Source organism: Grus americana, chromosome 7 (assembly GCF_028858705.1).
Source record: "Grus americana isolate bGruAme1 chromosome 7, bGruAme1.mat, whole genome shotgun sequence".
NCBI classification, from domain to species: Eukaryota; Metazoa; Chordata; class Aves; order Gruiformes; family Gruidae; genus Grus; species Grus americana.
In genome coordinates this window covers 9,555,538-9,575,585 of record NC_072858.1, presented here as the reverse complement: position 1 = coordinate 9,575,585, position 20,048 = coordinate 9,555,538, and the positions used below count along the sequence as shown (strand labels likewise).

Sequence of the window (20,048 nt, the reverse complement as noted above, 5' to 3'; positions counted from 1 at the left end):
CAGTTACATTAGAATGAAAGATGGAAAAGCATTTTAGAAATACAAGCTGTGTATCGCAGATCCAATTAAAGTGCTACAGGAGACAACTTAGCCTTTGGCATTAAGGAAAACTAACCCTAAAAATCTATTGAAACAGAGGCAAATCGTACTCTGCAGAACCCTACACCCTCGACTAAACATGCAAATTCACTGCACACAAAGACACCGAGGTATTTCATTCTTGTTAGTGATCTGTTATGGCTACTTGACCAGCAGATAGGTATAAACATTACAAGGGTAGTCATGCAGTACTTTTGCGCACATCTACACCAGAAAGCTGTAAGGAGGATAGGAACGCAGCTCCTTCTGTGGCTGCACTGCGTCAGCTGAAGAGGACAGCTCTCCCACCATGCTAGAGATTATTACTCAGAGCTATTCATGCAAGTGCGCTTTAGCTTACGCAAGTCAAAGTGAGCCAGGTTAGCTTAAGCAGTTAAAACAGCCTACCTTAGCCAAGCCAGGCCACACTGACTGCAAGGGAAGTTCCCACAAACAGTTTATCTGCCAGATCTGAGGAAAGGAGGAAGAGCAGTAACCTCTGGCAGTGTGAAGGGATACTAGACTGAAGGGGACCTGAAGAATAACTGGATATAGTAAGGCTTTCAGCTAGCACTGATGCAGTCAGAAGATGCATGTCCACAACCCTAGGGACATACACCCTCATCTCATCAAAATCCATGACAGATGATCTTCTCAGAGGCTGGAAGAACTGTGCAGCTCACTTAAAAGCAGAGACTGCCCATTATAGAGAGGACATCCTAAGGCATACATATCCTTGTGGATTTGCAGGTTTGTCTGAGGACACCAAGCCATTGCACAAAACAAGTAAAGAAACATCCTCATCTGCTTTAACAAAAAAAAAAAAAAAAAAAAAAAAAAAAAAGGGAACACTAAACTAGAACTGTTGGCTTCAAGACTGAAACAAGTCACAACAATCTGAATGAACAACATACATAATGGCTCACTGGCCAACTCTTTTCTGCATGTGAAACAAAATCAACTCCTCCAAAGTTAGCAGAGTTATGCCAGTGCTCAGCTGGTGCAACTGGGAGAAAAATCAAACCCTACATAGCTCATGTCCAGCTCACAGGCCATCAACAGACCCTGAAAACCAAGGTGTTCTAACAGTGAAACACCTGATCAACAGCATACATAAAAATCACAATGAGCCCCCCCCCCCCCCCCATTTCTTAACGCACTACTCCTCTCAGCAGCCCAGGAGCAGCAGTTCCAAACCCTGAGGGAGCACCCCATGGTAAACAGCGTGAAATGATGGAGACAAGACAAAAGTTACAAAGGCTACATTCTACACTGTGACAGGACACCGAGACACATACAGTGCCAGCTCCTACCTGGAACATGGAAATGTTTAGGGGCCTGAGCGTAAGTTGGAGTGAGAGGGCGGCTGTCGGGCCGATAAGGGACAGGGGAGTTCCGACCGCTGGATGGCTCATTGCCTCCAATGAAAGAATGGAGAAAACAAAATGAGAAGAGGGAGAGCAATAAAAAAAAAAAACACAAGCCCAATCAAACCCAAACAAAAATGGTGGAATCAAAACCTCCAGGGAGAGAAGAAGTTGAACCAAAATTATAAATACAAACAATAATGAGAACTGGTAGCCCTGGTGACTTTTTTTTTTCCTGATATTCCTGCAGAGACAAAAATTCCTGTTCAGGCTGGAGTTGAGGTTTGAGCAGCTGAGATTCATTCTGACGGCATGCAGGCAGGAGCTGTGTGCTCACAGCTGGTGATTAGATGGGCAGCGTGGAAAAGAAGAATGGAAGGTTACTTGGCAATGATTTAGTACGGAGATTGATATTTGGAGTTAAAAGTCGCAGACACAGAACATAGTAGTTGATATGCAAACCCAAAATGAAACCAATTCCCAAGCAGATAGAAGCAGATGCTGGCAGATACTAAAGTTCCTTAAACCAAAAGCATATAGAAGCTAGAGATGGAAAATAGCTGTTAGGTCACTTGGCCCATATCAAAAGGCATAACTGTTCCTTACACACTCTTTCATTGGTTTAGCTCTCTGGTAGGAAATTGTTCATATGGCAAAATAATTTGTAAAGCAATGGGCTGCACCGATATTGTTGGTGCCACCCCAAATCTCTGTCAATGCCAAATTTGGCTCTGGTGATAATACTTTACCACTGCTGATTTAGCAAATCTGAATCTAATGTCTAAAAACTTAAGTTCCACTTCACACACACAGTTTGTTCCATTTGTAGGATTACTCTCACCAGGACTATTTCTTTGCCTCCCAACAATCCACCACAGCAATCCAATGGCCCTGCAAGTTTCCGTGTCTGTCATGGCGAGAGGGCTGTTGCAGAACCATGCTGGTTGATCCCCAAGTATTAAGACTTAACAGTCAGATATCCAAACACATGACTGCGTGTGTATCATAAAAGAATGTTGCTGCCTTTTTGTGCCATTCTTCACACTAGTGCAAACTCACACGAGCAAAAGCCTTCCATGTGGGTGCTTATTTTACATGGGTGTGGGTGACCACAACGGTGAAAAGTGGGGGAGCAAACAACCCCTTCTATTTTTCAGGTATGCACAAGGGCTTAAAACAAATCTAGAAAAGCTGATTAACAAAGCAAGAAAAAAAAAGGGAGGGGGACAAGTACAGGTGGGTTATAAAACGCAATAAAAAAGAAACTGCAGGCATCCTTTCAGCTACAGGTTTCCTATGTCCCATTAGAGGACCCAAAACCTTGGACTCAGCACACTACTTAGTTATACATTTGAGTGGCAGGTGGGGAAGGAAGTTTTCTTTACACTTTACGCAAAAATTCCTCTTACTTGAATGGTCATCTGCCAATCTAAAAGGCACCAAAAGGGAGAAAAAAATGCTCTTTAAAAACCTCCCTGAGAGAGATGTGCCATAGAGGCCTCTGTCACTATACAAGTTAAACCATCTGCACATACAGGCTTTAAAAATTACACGCACAGTTCAGGGGACTTGGCTGTACAAAATTTGTCCAGAAGAATGCACGTGCAAAATTCTGTATTTACCACTTAAGACATTTCAGCCCTAAATGACAAGAAGTTCTTTCAACCACATGCGTTGATGGTGGGTTTCTGTGCAGCGATACTGAGCTTCTGGCCAGGTAACAGTAACTGCTAGGTTTACTAACTCTGAAAAGCAGTATGAACGATTAGTTAAAACAGTATCATCACATCTCAGTCTATGGCCCTTTACTTGGCAATTCCAATATTGTGTTCTACTTGCCCAGCCTTTGAGATACTGTGATGGTGAAACAGCTAACTTGGTTAAGCTGATTTTATTTACGTCTTTTGTTTTTATTGAGAAATTATGAGTTACTTTTCCAAAAAATCATTGTTTTATAAGTGGGGGGGGAAATCAATATTGAGATAGCCTCAAGATATAGTTAATTCTAAAATTTATAACCTTTATAGACATCTCATTCTGCCTTTCTGCTTCCATTAGCAATTAGTATATTCAATGAAAGAGAAAATCAAAAGGTATTTATTGACCTGTGGACTTGTCACAACACAGGAGTCACAAGTACATTTTACCTGTTGGGAATTGCTGGTCAAAACGTGGGCATGTTCAATTTACAATGCCTCTATCACCACCACTACAAATACAAAGAAGAAACCCTTCTTATACCCCCCCCCCCCATCTCAACTAGACACAACTAAGTATGTTCACATCCATAAACGTACGCAGGTTAATCTTGTATCTGGTACACAGAGAGAACTGCTAGTGTTGTATAATGCATACAGCACCAGGCAGACAATTTGCACAGCATCATCTTGCACGTGTTGCTTTACAGATGTCTCTGTTGGCTTGTATTTCCTGGGGTTCCTGTGCAGCCTCTCTCCTCCTAATGACTCTGACTAGTACTGACAAATAACTCTCCTTTTACACTTTCTAGGATGGCAGTCTCATTACCTCCAACCACTGCAGGAGGGAATGGTACATCTACTTAGATTCTCATTAGATCATCCCTGAGGAGCCCACTCTCATAATGAGGCTTAAGTGCTTCAGATGCAGCTGTAAAATCACCCACAATTTATGAAAGCATTGCCAACATCCATGGAATGTGCAGGAAAGCAGAGCTGCTAGCCTGCCTGTACCTGCCTCCCAGGGCCTCATGGCCGGCCTGCTTGCAGCTTTACATAAAAGTAGGGGCTGTGCATGCTCTGAATTTGGGTTCCTTGCTGTGCCTGCACAGGAGATTCTCCCTTACTATCTCAGATATGCCATAGCTAGTGTTAGCTCCACAAAGCAGCAAGAGCACTCCAGTTTGCCAACACTAGGAAAAACTAGTTCCCACAGCCCTGGCATGAAGTTGAACATGCGTGTGGGTAGGTGGGTGGGGGATGTTAAGAGATAACAGAGTAAGTTTAATATAAAAATCAATCCCTTGAGCATAGCAGCCTCAGAAGTAAAATTCAGAGGCTTTTTTTCTTTCATTCTGTTTGCTCCATCAGGTAGTTCCCATTTTCTATAGTTCAATTTGTTAAGCAGGTTCCCCCAGCAGTCAGGAATATAATTGCTTGCCTATACACAGCACAGCGTAATGCAGGTTCCTGCTGCTTTCTGAAGTGTTCACCAGTGGGCTCACGGTGTGATTCACAAGCTAAGTTCACAGAATCAGGCCAAAAACCTGATGTGCAATGAACACTGAGCCTTCTGTCAATTTGCAATTTTGTTGCTCTACTTCTGAACAGAGGATAAAGAACTCAATGGCACCTGAAACCCTAAGTCCTATTCATGTTTTGTCAAACTCTAATTCATCACCTTGTCCAGATATGTAGCTCACATTTCCAGCACAAAACTGAAAGTCATGAAGCAGCCAAAGCATGGCTGTTTTCCAGAGCAGAGCTTTCAGCTGCATCCACAAAACCCTGGAAATAGTTATCACACACAGAGAGCATTTGATTTCAAAGACTTTCCTCAGGGAAGAAAAGAAGGAACATGTGAAAACCAAAGCAAAATTCACTATGAAGGTGGGTAGATTCCTTATGGGAAGGTCTGTGAGCAAAGGAACACACATTACTTAGGAGCTTGTTTTATGTGGAAATCTTAAGGGGGCTTTGCAATATTCCTGAATGCCTCTGAAAAATTCTAGGCATGTGAGATGAAATCCTGGCTCTCAATGAAAGTTTTGTCTCTGATTTCAGTAGGGTCAGGGCTTCTTTCATTCATGGACTTGTTTTGATTTTTTCATAGCAAATACAGTACTTTATTGAGACAAGACCAAATTCAATGCAGTCCAAATGAGATTAAATGAGGTCTAAGATGACGCATATTATACCCTCTTCCAGCTTGTTCAACGTGTATGCGACATTAACAAAGTCTCACTTAGACTTCCTGAGGCATATTTAGCCCCTTCACTCCTCAAAGTTCTTTACATTTGGTCTTGTCTACAAGGCTTGAGCATTACACTGTTTAAGCATTATGCTGCATGAAAACACACTGAAACTGGTCTAAATGTCTACTTTTCTGGCTTGAAATAACACAGGTGTAATGTGTCACATGCCACTTTCATTATGCTGTTTGAAAAATATGCTCCTTTACCTAAAGAAAAGAAAAAACCAAAACTATAGCTTTATGAAATCTTTCTCACAAACTTACACCAAGTTCATCTTCCTGCTAAAAGTACAAGAGGCTTTGAGGAAGGCTGACCAAGTACAAATATGATGCTGCTTCTTTGAATCACTGCAAATTTATCTATCACATCCAACTAACCCCCACAGTGCTATAGTTCTCAAGTCAGATATAGTCACAAGGGTCGAATCCCCTAGTTGACATAAAAATGCTACTCTCAAGGATAAAATAATGCAGTTCTTTAAACTTTGGAAACAGACACCTAGACTACCCAAAACAAACCCCTATGAATATCAGGGAGTTGCATTACATGCAGCCAGTGACAGACTAATCTCTCTTTTCTGCTGCACAGATATAAAAAGGGGGTACTTGGACACACGTGGTATGCAAGGAGGACAAATGAAGAACCATGTGGGAAATCCAGATCAACCTCATCAGTTGATAGCAAAATATCTATTTATGAACATGAAGTAGTGAAGAGGACGTACAATAGTGTAACTGGACTTCATTCAACACTACTCAAATGTTAACAAACCTTGACACAACCCCTCCAAATTATATACTGGGCAACCTATATTATCTCTTCCTATGAAAACACTTAGAACTACATGTTGTAATAGTAGAGAGGTTTATTTAACAAAAATATTACCAGTCCCTACCATTTTGTCTTTCTTTAAGTGCGTTTGCACTGTTAGTACCGACGTACTTATATACACTACGTGTATTTTCAGAGTATATCTGATTAAGAACTGTATTCCATCATATTCCCTTTACAAGACAAGCCGGAGCTTGCTCTGACTTAGGGAACATTATGAATGTTTGTTCCTCTAATGTTTTGTGAGCACTTCGTTGATCACTTAACATGCTGGAAAAATTACAAAGGTCTTCAGGCCTTTTGACCTTTTGTACCTTTCAATATTTTGTAGTAATGGGAAGGCAAAACCTTTTCCTAAGCTCTTTCAATAGCTACTTATCTTCACCTTAAACAAGTCAGAGAAATAATGATGATTTTTATCTAATTTAAGTGTAACATAGGATCTTATTGTATCTTTGCCTGCTATACAGGATAACCTTCTGTTACCACACAGGTACATAGACACTGAACAAATCACTACTGAATCCCTCCATTTGATAGTACTAATACATTACCAGCCATAACTTTTCTGTTATGAGATTTGAATTATTTCATGGTCCTTCTCTGAAGCTTCTGCAGTGTTTCTTATGTCACCCATCCTGCTGGGACTGTGGATTTAACAATTCCCTGTAGATCTTATTCAAGTACCTAACATCTCTACTTAGTTCTTTTAGCTGCAGCGTCTCTTTCTGCTGTTCTATTCATCCATCCTAACATCTGCTGGAAGAGTCAAATCCTCATCAGAGTCACTGCTCTTCCCAGCATGTACAGATGGACAACATCACTTAGAAGCATGGCTTATGTTTGGCTACACTGTTCACTGAGAAAACTATTGCTCATGTCCTTTATCGACTACTGTTCTCCCTGCATGCCATCAGGGAATTCTGCAATGCTATTTCATGTTTTCTTCCAGATCATTACCAAAAATACCTCAAATTAATTTCTCTGTGTCCATTTTATAAATGTCTGAGTTTGGCTCAATGCTCTGAGGGAACTCATCTTGCAGTGTTCAACGGAAACACAAAAGCGTATTTTTGGATTTTTTTTTAAGTAGTCACCTTCCTCCACAGGGGAAAAGAACAAAAAGAAATTAAAACCATGGGGTTATTCCCTCCACATGAACCCAGGCACAAAACTCAGGTCACCTTAAGAAGGTGCTTCTTTTTCTCAACCAAATATTAAAAGACTACTCTTTCAATTCAGCCATATCGATTACAAGATATGGGAACCTGCTACTTGCCCCTTCTCAAATGTACCACATCCTCAGCTGGTGTACACTGTCACAGTGATATGAACTTGACCTTTCAGGAGCTTTGTTGAGTTACAACACATAAATCCTGTCCAGGCCTAAGACTAATGTAACATTTTCAGAAAATCATGGATGCTTACAATGTCTTATGTGACATATCTGATAAGAACCATAGCCATCCCTTTGTCTAGAGTGCTTGTAAATCCCACTTGGCCTTTTGTACTGATAACTCAGATACCTGGCGTGTAGTTTAGGTATGTAATTCTTTCAAATCTGAAAACTAGACATGGATTTCCAATAGTTCTTCTGATTCATCTGTTGAAGAAGCTATTTTCTCAACAGAAAAAGAATGAAAATGCCACTTGAAAGAGTGTGAGCATTAAGTTGGACTTACAGCAAACAAATGTTGAAATTGCAAGGATTATGAATTAACTGCATGCTGAAATGAGCAGTGTATCTATTTTTAAGGGTCCCACTCTTTTAAGTTTGAAGTGAGATTTTTTTTTAATATTAGTGACATAATAGGAAAGTTGAAAGCGCACATTAACTAAAATCACCTAAGAAAAGGCAAGAGTAAAATTAGTAATGGTGATCTGAATGCTTGAATAGCTGTAACATTGAGATCTATTAGCATTTCTTGAAAGTTCATGGCAACAACTTCCTTGCAACTGTTTTTGATTATCTCCAGTTTATGATTATCTACATTAATCAGTGGTGCCAGAATAGAATCTATGTTCAACTTACACAACTGCCTCTTTTTGAGCTCTTGTAGGTGATGTAAGCTATGACCTTCTCCAACAGAAGAGATGGCACAGCCAGAGAGTGCTCCAATAGAAATAAAAGTAAAACCACATTCACAGAAAGCAAGAAAGAAAACTAAAAGCTTATTGACCTCAATGAGTTCCTTGAAGGGACACAATGAAGGAACAACCTCCCCCCAAATCAAACCATTGACAACAACAGATTGAAAAAAAGAGAAACGACCAGATCCTCAGGTAGTGTAAACCCCTGCAACTCTACTGCTTCAGCAGAGTCTGCTGATTCTCACTAGTTGAGGAGAGGTCTAGAGATTTTAATTTTATTTTGTTGGGCACTAATTATTGCCAAAGTGATTAACAATTATTAACTTCCTTGTTGCCATTGATCTTTACAGAATCTTTTTTTTTTTTTTTTCTTCTCCATATTTTCGATCACCTTGCTCTCATCCAGGCAATATTTGTAGTCAATTTTTAAATGCTTGTTTTAAGAATGTGGAAATTAGAATTAAATTTGATGTGCTAACTGCTGTAGTGATTGTTTTGTACTGCTTTAGAAAGAAGCTAAATTAGGCACATATAGGTTGTAAACAGTAAATGATAATGCTTTCCTGTATATTTCTAACAGGTAACTGCTTGGTGACTCTTCAACTAGGGCCCTTAGAAATGACATATTTCCTCCGAAAAAAGGACATTATGTCTATTCTAATGTTGTTTTAAGTGTAACGGCACATTTCGAGGCATGCGCAGCTATGCAGCCAATGACAACCTTACGGAGATACACCTTATTAGCTTTGACAGAATGCTAATAAATCTCCAGCCTGGAGGGTACTCCCTGGGGATGCCTGGCGCCTTACCTTTGACATGGGGGATGAAGTGGTGTCGGAAGGGGGAGTTGGGGCGGGAGTCATGGTGAGTGGAGCTGAGACTGCTAGTGCGCAGGTATGACAACCGCTGCACACCAGTAGAGAGCAGCTCTGCGGCAGCAGGGAATCGGGGGGCAGAACAAAATGAAAACAAAGAAAAACAATAAGAGAAAGGCAGGGAAGGAGGCTTCAAAGGAAGAAAAAAAAAGGCATTGAACAATTAGGATTCTGAAAAGAAGGAAGGAGAAAAAAAAAAGGTTAAAGACATACCAAAGGGTTCATAAATGTTAGACAAAATTACAGGAAGTATTAGAAGAGAGGCTCAGATTTGAACTGCAGCACTAATTTAGCATAACATTTATTCGCTTAATGAGCTTCTGATCTATGCCTTGTTACTTAAAAGTAGCCTGCTACCAGCATGCAAACATCAGACATTGACGCTCAATCAGTTAAGGAAGCAGCTGTTTTGAAAAGTACCTGACCAAAAACGTCAGTCAAGAGGTGTGTAAGCTGCCTTCTATTGTTTTAAGACATTTAAAAAACGCTGCCAACATCAGCTAGGGCACTGTGGGAGGAAAAGGCTGCAAACTTTTTCAAAACTTGTAGCACTCAAATTTTTTAAGACCCTTATGCTGACAACGTCAACACACTGGTTCACTTCTCTCTCAAGGGCTAGCTGGGAGCCAAAGAGAAGTTATCTGGGGTCACTGGGTTTATTCAGAGAGAAATTATTCTTGCAAATAACATGATGATAAGAAGTGCCATTAGGAGAAAAATGGTAAATACACATGTGCTATTATTCAATATGAATAATTACTGTAGGAAAATTATAAAGTAGCATTAACAATTACCCCAAAGCAGGGTAGCAAAGATCAAAATGATAAATTCTACAGAATTACTTCTGTGTCATATGAGAAACAGAAACAGGTGAGCCAAAGATGAGATCATCTGAACAGAGCTAAGTTTGAACAATTATCTTCTCAGTAAAGCCCTCAGGCTGCAAACTTTTGAAGATTTTACACATGGATCCAAGCTCTGGCTTGAGCCCATCTGGCCATCACAAGAGTTACATAAACAGAGACTGCTTCTGGGGAAGGTCCTTGACTGAACGCAGACAGTAAAACTCAATCACAGCAAAGTCTGGAGTAGAGCCTGGATTTGTTCATATCCCTGACACAACTGATACAAATGGAAAAATCCCCTCAGAATTGCCAGAATCAAGAGACAGAAGTTTGCAGCTTTTTCACGCTTTTAAGTCTCTCTCAGTGTCAGTTGTAACATCATCTTAAAAGAGTCATGTTTTCAGCACTAAGCATCAGACACAATTTGCTTCTGTCCCACCTCCCCTAGGTCCCTTAAATAAGGCATTCACTGACAGACACAATTAGCTGCTTTCAGCCCACCCCCACTAGGAAATAGCTACAGCGTTCAAGTTCCACACTGGTGGCTCTATTATAAATCTTTAATTTTAAAAATGTAGCTCCTATTGTATATGGGCTTTTGGCATCCCAACTGTTCAGCTGTAATCACCAAGGAAGATGGAACTGCACAATTTTATCACTTAATTTAAAAACAGATCACAAAGACTTAATTCATTACCATAAAAAATAAAATCAGTCTTGAAAAGTCTTCAATGAATAGCATTTAGAGATAAATTTTTTATGCAGTTTGGGTGTGGATGAACAGTTCATTTTCATATCTTGCTTTTATATACACAACCAGTAATTTTGAATGCACTGGGAACCTGATATTGTACATAGAACTTGTACGTCACTGCTAAACCAGTAAATGGAAGTTTGTGGTTTTTTAAATATTCCCAGGCAATTGCCTACGGCTTTAAGAAATCTACCTTGTGAATGCTTTAAAAATGACTAGCAATTTGGAGTATCTGAGGGTTTTGCTGCTGAATCTGAGACTCCATGGCTGTACCAAGCTTTAAATGAATTGGGTTTTAGGAGGAAGGAATCCTACATCACTGACTTCTGTATAGTCAAGCCATAACTTTCGTTTCCAATATATGATACTTTTCCAAAATTCCAGAATGAAGTTTGTGATTCACTGCTGCAAATTTTTTCTCGCTTTCAGAAACATACAAAGTTTTAAAAAATAATTAATCAGAAACAAAACCAGAAGATCCATATTTATGATGTAAGAAACACTCATCAGCCTAATGCAAAACACTACATCAATCAAGAACAAAAAAAAGTAGAAAATGAGATATTAAAATATGCAATAATTTTTCAATCCTAAATTTTCACTGCTAAGAGAAACAAGTGCTTCGCTGAGCCACTAAGTGACATAATAAAGAAAGAATAGTTTTACATATACTTCTAATGCAGTTGCCCTTACCAGGTCTGTGGAAATGCTGAGGTGAACGTGACATGGTGGGTGTGTAGCTATGACGACTGTACACAGGAGAATTAATGGAGCCCTGACTAGTAGACCTGTGAATCATGCGATCCCGAACATCTTGATAACCCTGCAGAACAGAAGCATTCACTAATAAAGGTAAATGCACATTACACATTTTTAGCAGCACTTAACTTTCATGGATCTGAAGACATCAGCAGAAGCTACTGAAATAACAATATCCCTTAAGCTCTCCACCTACTTCATTTTTACTGTTCTCTAATGATCTGTTCCAAAGACTCCAATCCATTTTTATAGTCTGAGTCAGAGTTCAGTCTTGGAAGGTTCCAACTCCACCTGTAATTTCTATTAAATTCTATATAATCCTAGATTTGCCCACATTCCTGTGACTCCATAAGGGAAGCTGCATTCAGAGTATGTCTGTACATTCAGAGTATGCAGTGTACAGCACAAGATATATGAGCTAGTCTTCAGCTAGCTGACTTGGAGATCAGCAAGAGTGCAATAGCTGCAGCACAGAGCTCTCTGTGGCTTAATTTACCATGGGTCTTGACTAGCTACATCAAAAGGTATTTAGTATCAAAATTAGATTCCCTTTGTATCTAAAAAAATGACACTTTCTTGTATATAATTCAATTTACTTAGCTTCCTGGGAGAAAAAAAAAGCCAATTAAAAAAATCCACCAAAAAAACCCTCAAAACAAACTCACCCGCCCCAAAAACCCCACAAAGCAAACCAAGCCAGGACCAAAGGGACAGGACTGATGTTAATGCATGAAGATTTACAAGGAATTTTATAGTCACTTTTTTTTAACATGTAGCAATCACTACAACTTCTACATTGCAAATAAACAACACTCCCCAGACCCAAAATGATAATGCTTCTGCAATGGCATCTATTGTATCCTGACAAATGACTTCCCAAATGTTTCATGTTATTGTGATGTTCAAATTAACTCCCAGGAAAAACCAAACCAAACCAAACCATAGTTATGTTTTCTTCAACAAAAAACTGCAAATGTTTTAGTAGCAGACATGGCTTATTATTTAGATACTCAGAGCAACATTTTAGCTCATGTAAATCATCCACCTCCTGAGATCCGAGTCCACCTGTGCCACAAGAAGGATGAATGTACAAGAAGTGACCTCTACTGGAGAAATGACTCTGCTTTATAGACAGCAAACAGGTAGGAGCGGTAGCTTCAGTTTTTGTACAATCTGTCAGTAACAGCTTAATGTTTTCTTTTTAGAGTTAATTTTTGTTAAGTTTCAATATCCAGAAAATATGTCTATGTGTGGCAAACAGAGACAGATCAGACTGATAGCAAAATCAACACCTGCATTTGCTGAAGTGAATAATTCTAATTACGGTAAGATACTGCACCCAAAGGTTCCATCAAACTTACTTCTGCAGAAGGGGTAGGTGATAATGTCCTTGGAGACTGCAAAGACATAAAAATAAGGTTAGCAAAACATCATTGCACGTGCTGGGCCAGAAAATGGCAATCTAAACATTGCTGCAGATACACAGATATATAGCAATGCAGAAATTACTGAGGCCATTGCAGCACTGGAACTTGCTTTTTCCGCACTGCTCAGAAACTGGTCCATAAATCATTGAAGCAATTAAAGTTTCTGGGAGAATCTTTATAAGCATGATTAATTCAGTCAAACATCATGCAACATCATCTCACAGCCACCTAATCATTGTGGTAATTAAAACATAGCTGTAAAGATCAACATCAGAAAGGTTTATTAATTTAATAACCATGCCTGTTATGAAGAAATCTTTAAAGTGGAAATCAAAAGTAAACAATCTTAACTCAGAGCTTTGCATGGAAAATCAGAAAGATAGAATAACTTCCAGGATGTTTTTCCTCTAGCACACATACTCTGGCAAAAATGTGCTTCTCCCCAAGGCCTTACATTTCATACCCATGCAAATGAGAATGTAGTTGTCATCAACATTTCTTTGATATGATCTCCTTTAAATCTCTGTGTTCTTCCATGGTTACGTAAGGAAAACAGACAGGAATGAGAAGCATGTATATTGAAAGAACTGTGCAAAGGCTGGTGGGCAGAAATACGCACAATATTATGAAAAGTTTCTATTATAGAGATAGGGAAATCGAGGCAAGAAATACCTTTAGAAATGAAACATAGGATTAGGCACACATTGATGGTACGAACAAGAATAAAGGCTGTGTATAATTACCAGTTACCTGCCCTTTAATCACAAGACAATTTGAAGCTGGAAGATTAGGATTTAATTATTTTCTTTATGCACCAAACTTCAATATTATTTAATTGCCATAATAAACTGGGCAAGAAATTATGCTTTTAAATAAGACCACAATTATTATAGAATGATACAGCTATTAAGATAACGTCTCAGAAGCAAAACTGCTAATTCTGGTCTATTACAATAACGTACAACAGCAGTAGTGTAAAATGTATGCAGAATTTCTGGTAATAAATATCCAGCTATACCTTTTGCATTGAGAGACCATTACCTCTCATGGAGCTGGTGATGCTGTAAATGTGAAGTATCCCAACAACGGAGTGATATTTTTTATTTGGGTACAGAACATCTCCTTTTCAGCAAGTTTCCATAAAGCTTTTTAAAGACTGCTTTCATTACTTCCCATCAAAGCCTTGAATGTCTTTTACATTCTTGTTTTCCTAATCCTTATAAATGCACAAGTTCTATACAGCAAACCACCATTTCATTATAGATCTAACAGCAGCAGCTATAAAAACTTTGCTCCACATGAAACATATCACACACAGTACTTTGTAGCATCATTCTCCACAAAAACTGAGATCTAATCTAAATCTTTCAATATGAATGGAAAAAGCACATGTTGTGATGTGCACTCCCACGTTTTTCTACTAGTAATTTATGTGTTATTGTAAATAGACAAATTTTCATAATCTGCTGTGGTTGCCTAGATGCCAAGGTAATGACTACTGTAAAAGGTAGTCACAGGAATCTAAGACTGGGAAGGCATCCCAGAAAGTAACGTGCTGAATCTATGAAAAACCTTTCATGTATTTTTATTCCACCACTATCTGACATCATCTCGTTGCTTTTTGGGAAATGGAACCCCACTTTGCAGCCCACTTACTGTTTTATCGTGCACAGTTGAACTGCCATATCTCAAACTTTTGAGTCTGCCAAGGAATGCTTGGTTCTTCAGGGTTTATAAGGTCTTTTAAAATCTGGTCTATCACAGAAGTCTTTACACAAGTCAGTTAGAAATACACCATGCAGTAGACTGAGAAGAAACAGTTCAGTACTAGAATAGTAAGCTAGTGGAAATACAGTGTGATGACTTCAGATTAAAAAGAAAAGAAAAAGTCTGGATAGAAAGCCTGTTCTTACCAAGTTTACACTAAAACTTCTGCTCACTGCAACAGGTTCAAGGATCTATCGCTTTGAGATCTAAGGGGCTCCTCTAATACCTAAAGTCGTACTGGTCATTTTGTGCTCTGGGAAAGTTCTGCAAACTTTTACAGGTGTCATTTTATAACACACGTTCCAGCATTTCACACTGACCTAATTTTAACTGTCTTTTTATTGAACTACCAGGTAAGGTGCCTGCTCCATTTTGAAGCATCTATCACATTAGGAAAAATACTTTTCTCATTTTATGACGTCTTGTTCACTGAAAGTTGTTACAGACATTCACTGCTTTCAACAGACAATACCAGAAACAAAGGACATGCAGGTAAAATGCTGCTTCTCTCAATGTTTATGCAGCAAAAGTCAGAGCTGAGAAAAGACTTGACTTCAGTGCTAATCAGTTTGCTGCTAGCAGGGCAGAAATTATAGGACGTGAAGAACCTGAGTAACTGACGGTTTCTGGAAACGTTATCACGAAGCGTCTCAGTAGCAGAAAATGTATTTACGATCTCATTTCATATCTCTTAATCTCTTTTATATTAGAAGCTAAACCACCATGAGCTCCCTTTCTCTTCCCCACTAACTGCTGGTGGATTTGTAACCAAAATGCCTGGTCCCACTAGATGGTGCTACGTGATAACATTTTTCATCACAGACTTCCAGAAAAACAAGATTGGGATTTAAATGAACACGAGAGATTAAGAGTGAGAAACTTTTCAAAGTATTTCCCTTCCATTGCAATAAAGAAGAAAGTTTCATGCTGTCTTTTCTCACTTTCTATGGCTAAAGCATATAATTTTCTTGTAGCCAATTCCCTGTAATTAAGGTTTGTCTCCACTACTGGATTAACTTTGGTAGCTCTTGCACATCTCCCTGGTACACCCAGAAATCTTTCTTAGCTTAGTTTGGTGGTTTGTTTTGGTTTTTTTTTTTTCTTGTTTTTCCTTTTTAAAATCATGGTGAAGGGCATTTCTAGTGTACAAGCTTTAACTCAGGGACCCCTTTTATTTAACACCACCACATACACACACTTTGCAAAGAGAATGCAGGTTAAATCACTCATAGTCTGCAAATCCCTGCCATGACTAAACATGTCACCTCCTTTGCTTTATAAAGATGATAGTGACTGATGTATGATGTACCGAGATTGAGGTATCACTCAATTACCACAACACAAACACAAAGTAAGAGATCACTCCACCTCAACGGGCTTGTGTTCTCATTAGGGCAAGGGAAGGGGCGAGAAACAGATACAAAGAGGTGAGATAACTTGCCCAAGGTGACAGAAGTCAGCAGCAGCATTGGGTGGAAAATCCAGATCCTCTGAAAAGAAGGTGAGAGCCCTTCTGTTTCCAGAACAAATTTCTGTAGTCACCAGAAATTAGTTGGATTTAATGCTGGTGAAAATACAGGGTAAGAAAACCCTAAAGGCTTTTGTTTATCCCCAGAACAAGCATAATGGCAGACAGCTTCCACCATACTGCTTTATCATGTTCCAACAAACTGCTTTGTCAGTGCGAAGCTTCCCCTTAAGGATTAACAAATAGTTCACCTTCTCTGGGTGAGGTTAGTTCCTCCTCTGTGCCTAACAAGAGACTTGTGTTTGTAGAGGGTTTTGTGGAATGGGTCAGGCCTGTTGGAACTGGTCAGAGGTCACCAATGCATCTCACAGTGGTTTTGAACCGGATGTCAGCTGGATTCACTACCAACATAAATTTGAGGGGGGAAATTCTGTAATATTCTGACCTGTTATTCTCTTATCTTATTCCTGAGCTGAACAGTCTCCTGAATTTTCAAGTCATGTTATAATTCAAAAGCCTAATCCTACAAAACATTAAAGAACAGAGTATAAAAACTGAGGCAGCTCTGATCTGTTGCTAAGAGAGCAGATTATGAGGTGCTGATCTGGGCATCTTCAGACCACTGCTGCCTGAATGATTCACAGTACTTCGTTTTTCCTCAGCTCATCTTCATATTCAATTCAGTTACAGTCAGTCAAAGTTACTGAGATTGCAAGGAAGTAAACCCATTTCCACCTCTATTTAAATATGCATTCTGCAAGTCAGATGGTATTACATGACAAAATCTGCTTCATGATCTGCACTGGAACCATATAAATAGTAATTGCAGCTATGGAAGTTCACCAGAGAAAAGTGGGAGACCCTACAACGTGGAAGGTATCTTTAAAAACAAATTTAAAAGAATAAATTAGATGTTTTTTTCTATCACTGCAGGATACAGAATCCTTACTAAAAGTCAGCAGTGTAAATGTGAGGCAGCTATTTCCATACTGCAACTAGCCTGCTTTCCCAGGTGGAAGAGCCCTTCATCCTGACCTCATTCAGATTTTATCCAGTATGTCTGGCAAAGTGCTCTGGAAATACATTTCCCTTCAATATGTGTGAGAGAAAGCATCCCGCTGCTCTTACTCCTTTTCCTGCCACAGAACATCACGCTATTCCTCACATTCTGTTGTCAATACCGGTGCTCTACAGCACAGCACCGGGTTGGATTTGCCTCACATTCTGGACTTTGCCGTACCCGAAGACGAGGATATCCACCTGAGTTATGAGCATGCACGTGCAGACAGGCTGCAAATCTCCCCCATCCTATTCCTCTGCCAGTGGCTGGTGTCAGTGTAGGTGTTTAATTGTGCAGTTTTGCACATGAGGCCTCATCATGATTAAACCCAGATCAAACAGACAAAAAGCACTTTGAACAGCAGCAGCAACAATACCAGGAGTGTCAGTTAGAAACTGTTTCGAAAGAGGGTAGAAGCGAAGCAGGCTTTGAATAAAGCTTATAGCAGAATGGGTTGCTTGTGGGTTCATTACCTCTCCAAGACTCTGTCTCTCCTGTCTGTCCTCGTAGGCGGAAGTGTAGAATGGCTCATAAGTAATTAGGTCTGGACGTTCAATGTCATAAATGGCCTTGACTTTGGGAATGGCTGCTAAATCCTTGTAATCAAGGATCTCATTGTCTACTTTTGCCTGAAGGTCAAAGACAGAAGATAAATTAACTTACACAAATGCACTGGTAATTTCTATTTTACACAATTAATGATTTTTGTGTATTTGTTGTCACACTGTTGCTATGGAAAACCCTTTTTGGCACTTTACATGCAAAGTGATTGCTTCTCGTTCTTCTCCAGTAGGCCTCCTCTGCAAAAGCACACAGTGTTTTCAGTTTAGGAAAGAAAGAACATGGTGTATATATAGATCTAATACAAAAAGTTCTTAGCTGCAGTAGCAAGCTGGAAACTTCAGGTCTGCAAGTGATTCATTTTGTGGCCTCAGGCAAGTATTTTCACCTTTCTGCTCTTGTTTTCCCATATGTAAAATGTGTGATAACATCAACTTAGTTCGCATATTACAGAGATTATGAGAGGATTCCATGCAGAAGACCACAGACAGAAAGGCAACTAATAACTGCACACGAGAGGAAATACAACTTACTACAAGGAAATAAAGAGGCAAGCAGGACCATTTGTCAGGACTGTGTATCGAAGCTTCCAACTGAAATTACTATATTGCACGCATCATTCAATCTATACCCACACTTCTGACTAAGGCATATGTTGCTTACTAACTGCATGCTACATAGTACTACCATTGACTATTTTTCAACTAAAACTGCAAGGAGCTCTTAACTAGTTAAAAAAATGGAAATAGGAAATCAGTTCCAAAGAAAGCTGAACCCACCAGAAGGAACGAGAAAGAGGCCTTACATATAGTTTAGATAGCTAATACCTTTCCTTACTTAAAAGAAGACTTGTTAAAAAATCATCATATATTTTTACCTACCTTACAGAAATACATTTGATGATTAAAACTGAAAGAGAATATTCAAACTGATTTTCAACTCTTCTACTAGATATTTTATTTATTCATAGTAGGATGCACAAGGAAATGAGGCTGATGTGTCCTAGTCACATTCAGTTCCATTCTTCCTGAGTACTAGCACCTAATATTTTCAGACTTAAGTGCATTTGCCTTCCCAAGCTCTCCTAACAACCACTGGTCTTGGTGGTTTTTAAGCAGTGCTGAAAATTAGAAACAATACAAAACATTTTTTGATAGAGAAGTAGGGTTTGAAATAGTTGACTTTCTAAAAATAGCCTCCAATCTGTTTAGTTTTGACTTACCAAATACAGCAAAATAACATAAGCCAATTTAACCCTTAAAATACATAGGTAACGTGTGTTATTTCTGTAATAATTTTGCCACAGTCTGTTAATAAGCTGCAAATCTGTCTGGATATTCTTAATCAAATATAAATTACCATTGATATTTCTGTAGACCCCAGTCTAGGCCACCACGTTGCCCTACAGACTGTGCTGTTACGCAGCACTTAAGTTTCATAAGCTACAGCTTATGAAGTTGATACTCCCAGTAGAATGGCAGCTCTCCGGGACACGCTCTGTGTTTTGATATCTGCAGTGCGAACATTTTTCAGCCAGGCTGACCCTCCTACTCACGTCCTGCAACTGCAGACAGCAGACCTCCCAAGAACAGTGTATCGAGGTGCACGGATCTCCTCACATAACCCCTAACAAAGCCAAACGACCTGCCTGCCTTCTGTCCCTCTTCACATCACCAAGTGACTTCAAGAGATATACTGTATCTTTCTAAGGGAAATGTGATATGGAAAAGGCCTGCCCTGCTCTTGAAATTCTGTAGTTGTAAAAACAGTGTCTGTCCTGGTGAGAACTTTAACAATTTAACCACTACAATGACGGCATTAGCATCAGTATAAAAGTGATTTATTTCAGCATGGAGTATTTCATGTGCCAGCAAGGGATCGGGAGCTTATTCATCAGAGGGAATACTTACATAGATAGTGTGGCCTGGAGAGCCAGGTATACTGGAACCTGGTCTGGAATAAATGCTTTCTGATGATGTTCTTGTAGGCTGAAAAACAAAAAGTAACTTTTCAGAGCAACCTGAAGTCATTCACACTGGTAATTTTGGTTTTAAGTGAAGAAATCTGCATACATCTTGAAATTAACTGATTTTAGGAAAAAATGTCAACACAAATGCAAGCATTCTGGCAAATTTCACAATCTTGTCAGGCAGGTGGGCTTTTTTTTTGGTAGGGGAAGGAGTGTTGTGAGAGGGGAAGGAGGTTTTCTAATT

General features: G+C 39.3%; 1 protein-coding gene across 11 annotated transcripts in view; it reads right to left on the bottom strand.

Moving 5' to 3' along the window:
* Positions 1-20,048, bottom strand: part of ABLIM1 (actin binding LIM protein 1) — a 221,054-nt gene that overhangs the window by 20,874 nt on the left and 180,132 nt on the right. For 9 of the 11 annotated variants that reach the window (XM_054832631.1, XM_054832633.1, XM_054832635.1 and 6 more), the window contains 5 exons: positions 19,746-19,823; positions 17,748-17,903; positions 12,914-12,949; positions 11,487-11,616; positions 1,392-1,496 (listed from right to left, as the gene is read on the bottom strand). In XM_054832631.1, the coding sequence (XP_054688606.1) occupies positions 1,392-1,496; positions 11,487-11,616; positions 12,914-12,949; positions 17,748-17,903; positions 19,746-19,823 (505 nt within the window). The remainder of the gene's footprint in view (positions 1-1,391; positions 1,497-11,486; positions 11,617-12,913; positions 12,950-17,747; positions 17,904-19,745; positions 19,824-20,048) is intronic. The other 2 variants (XM_054832639.1, XM_054832640.1) reach the window with 1 other exon arrangement.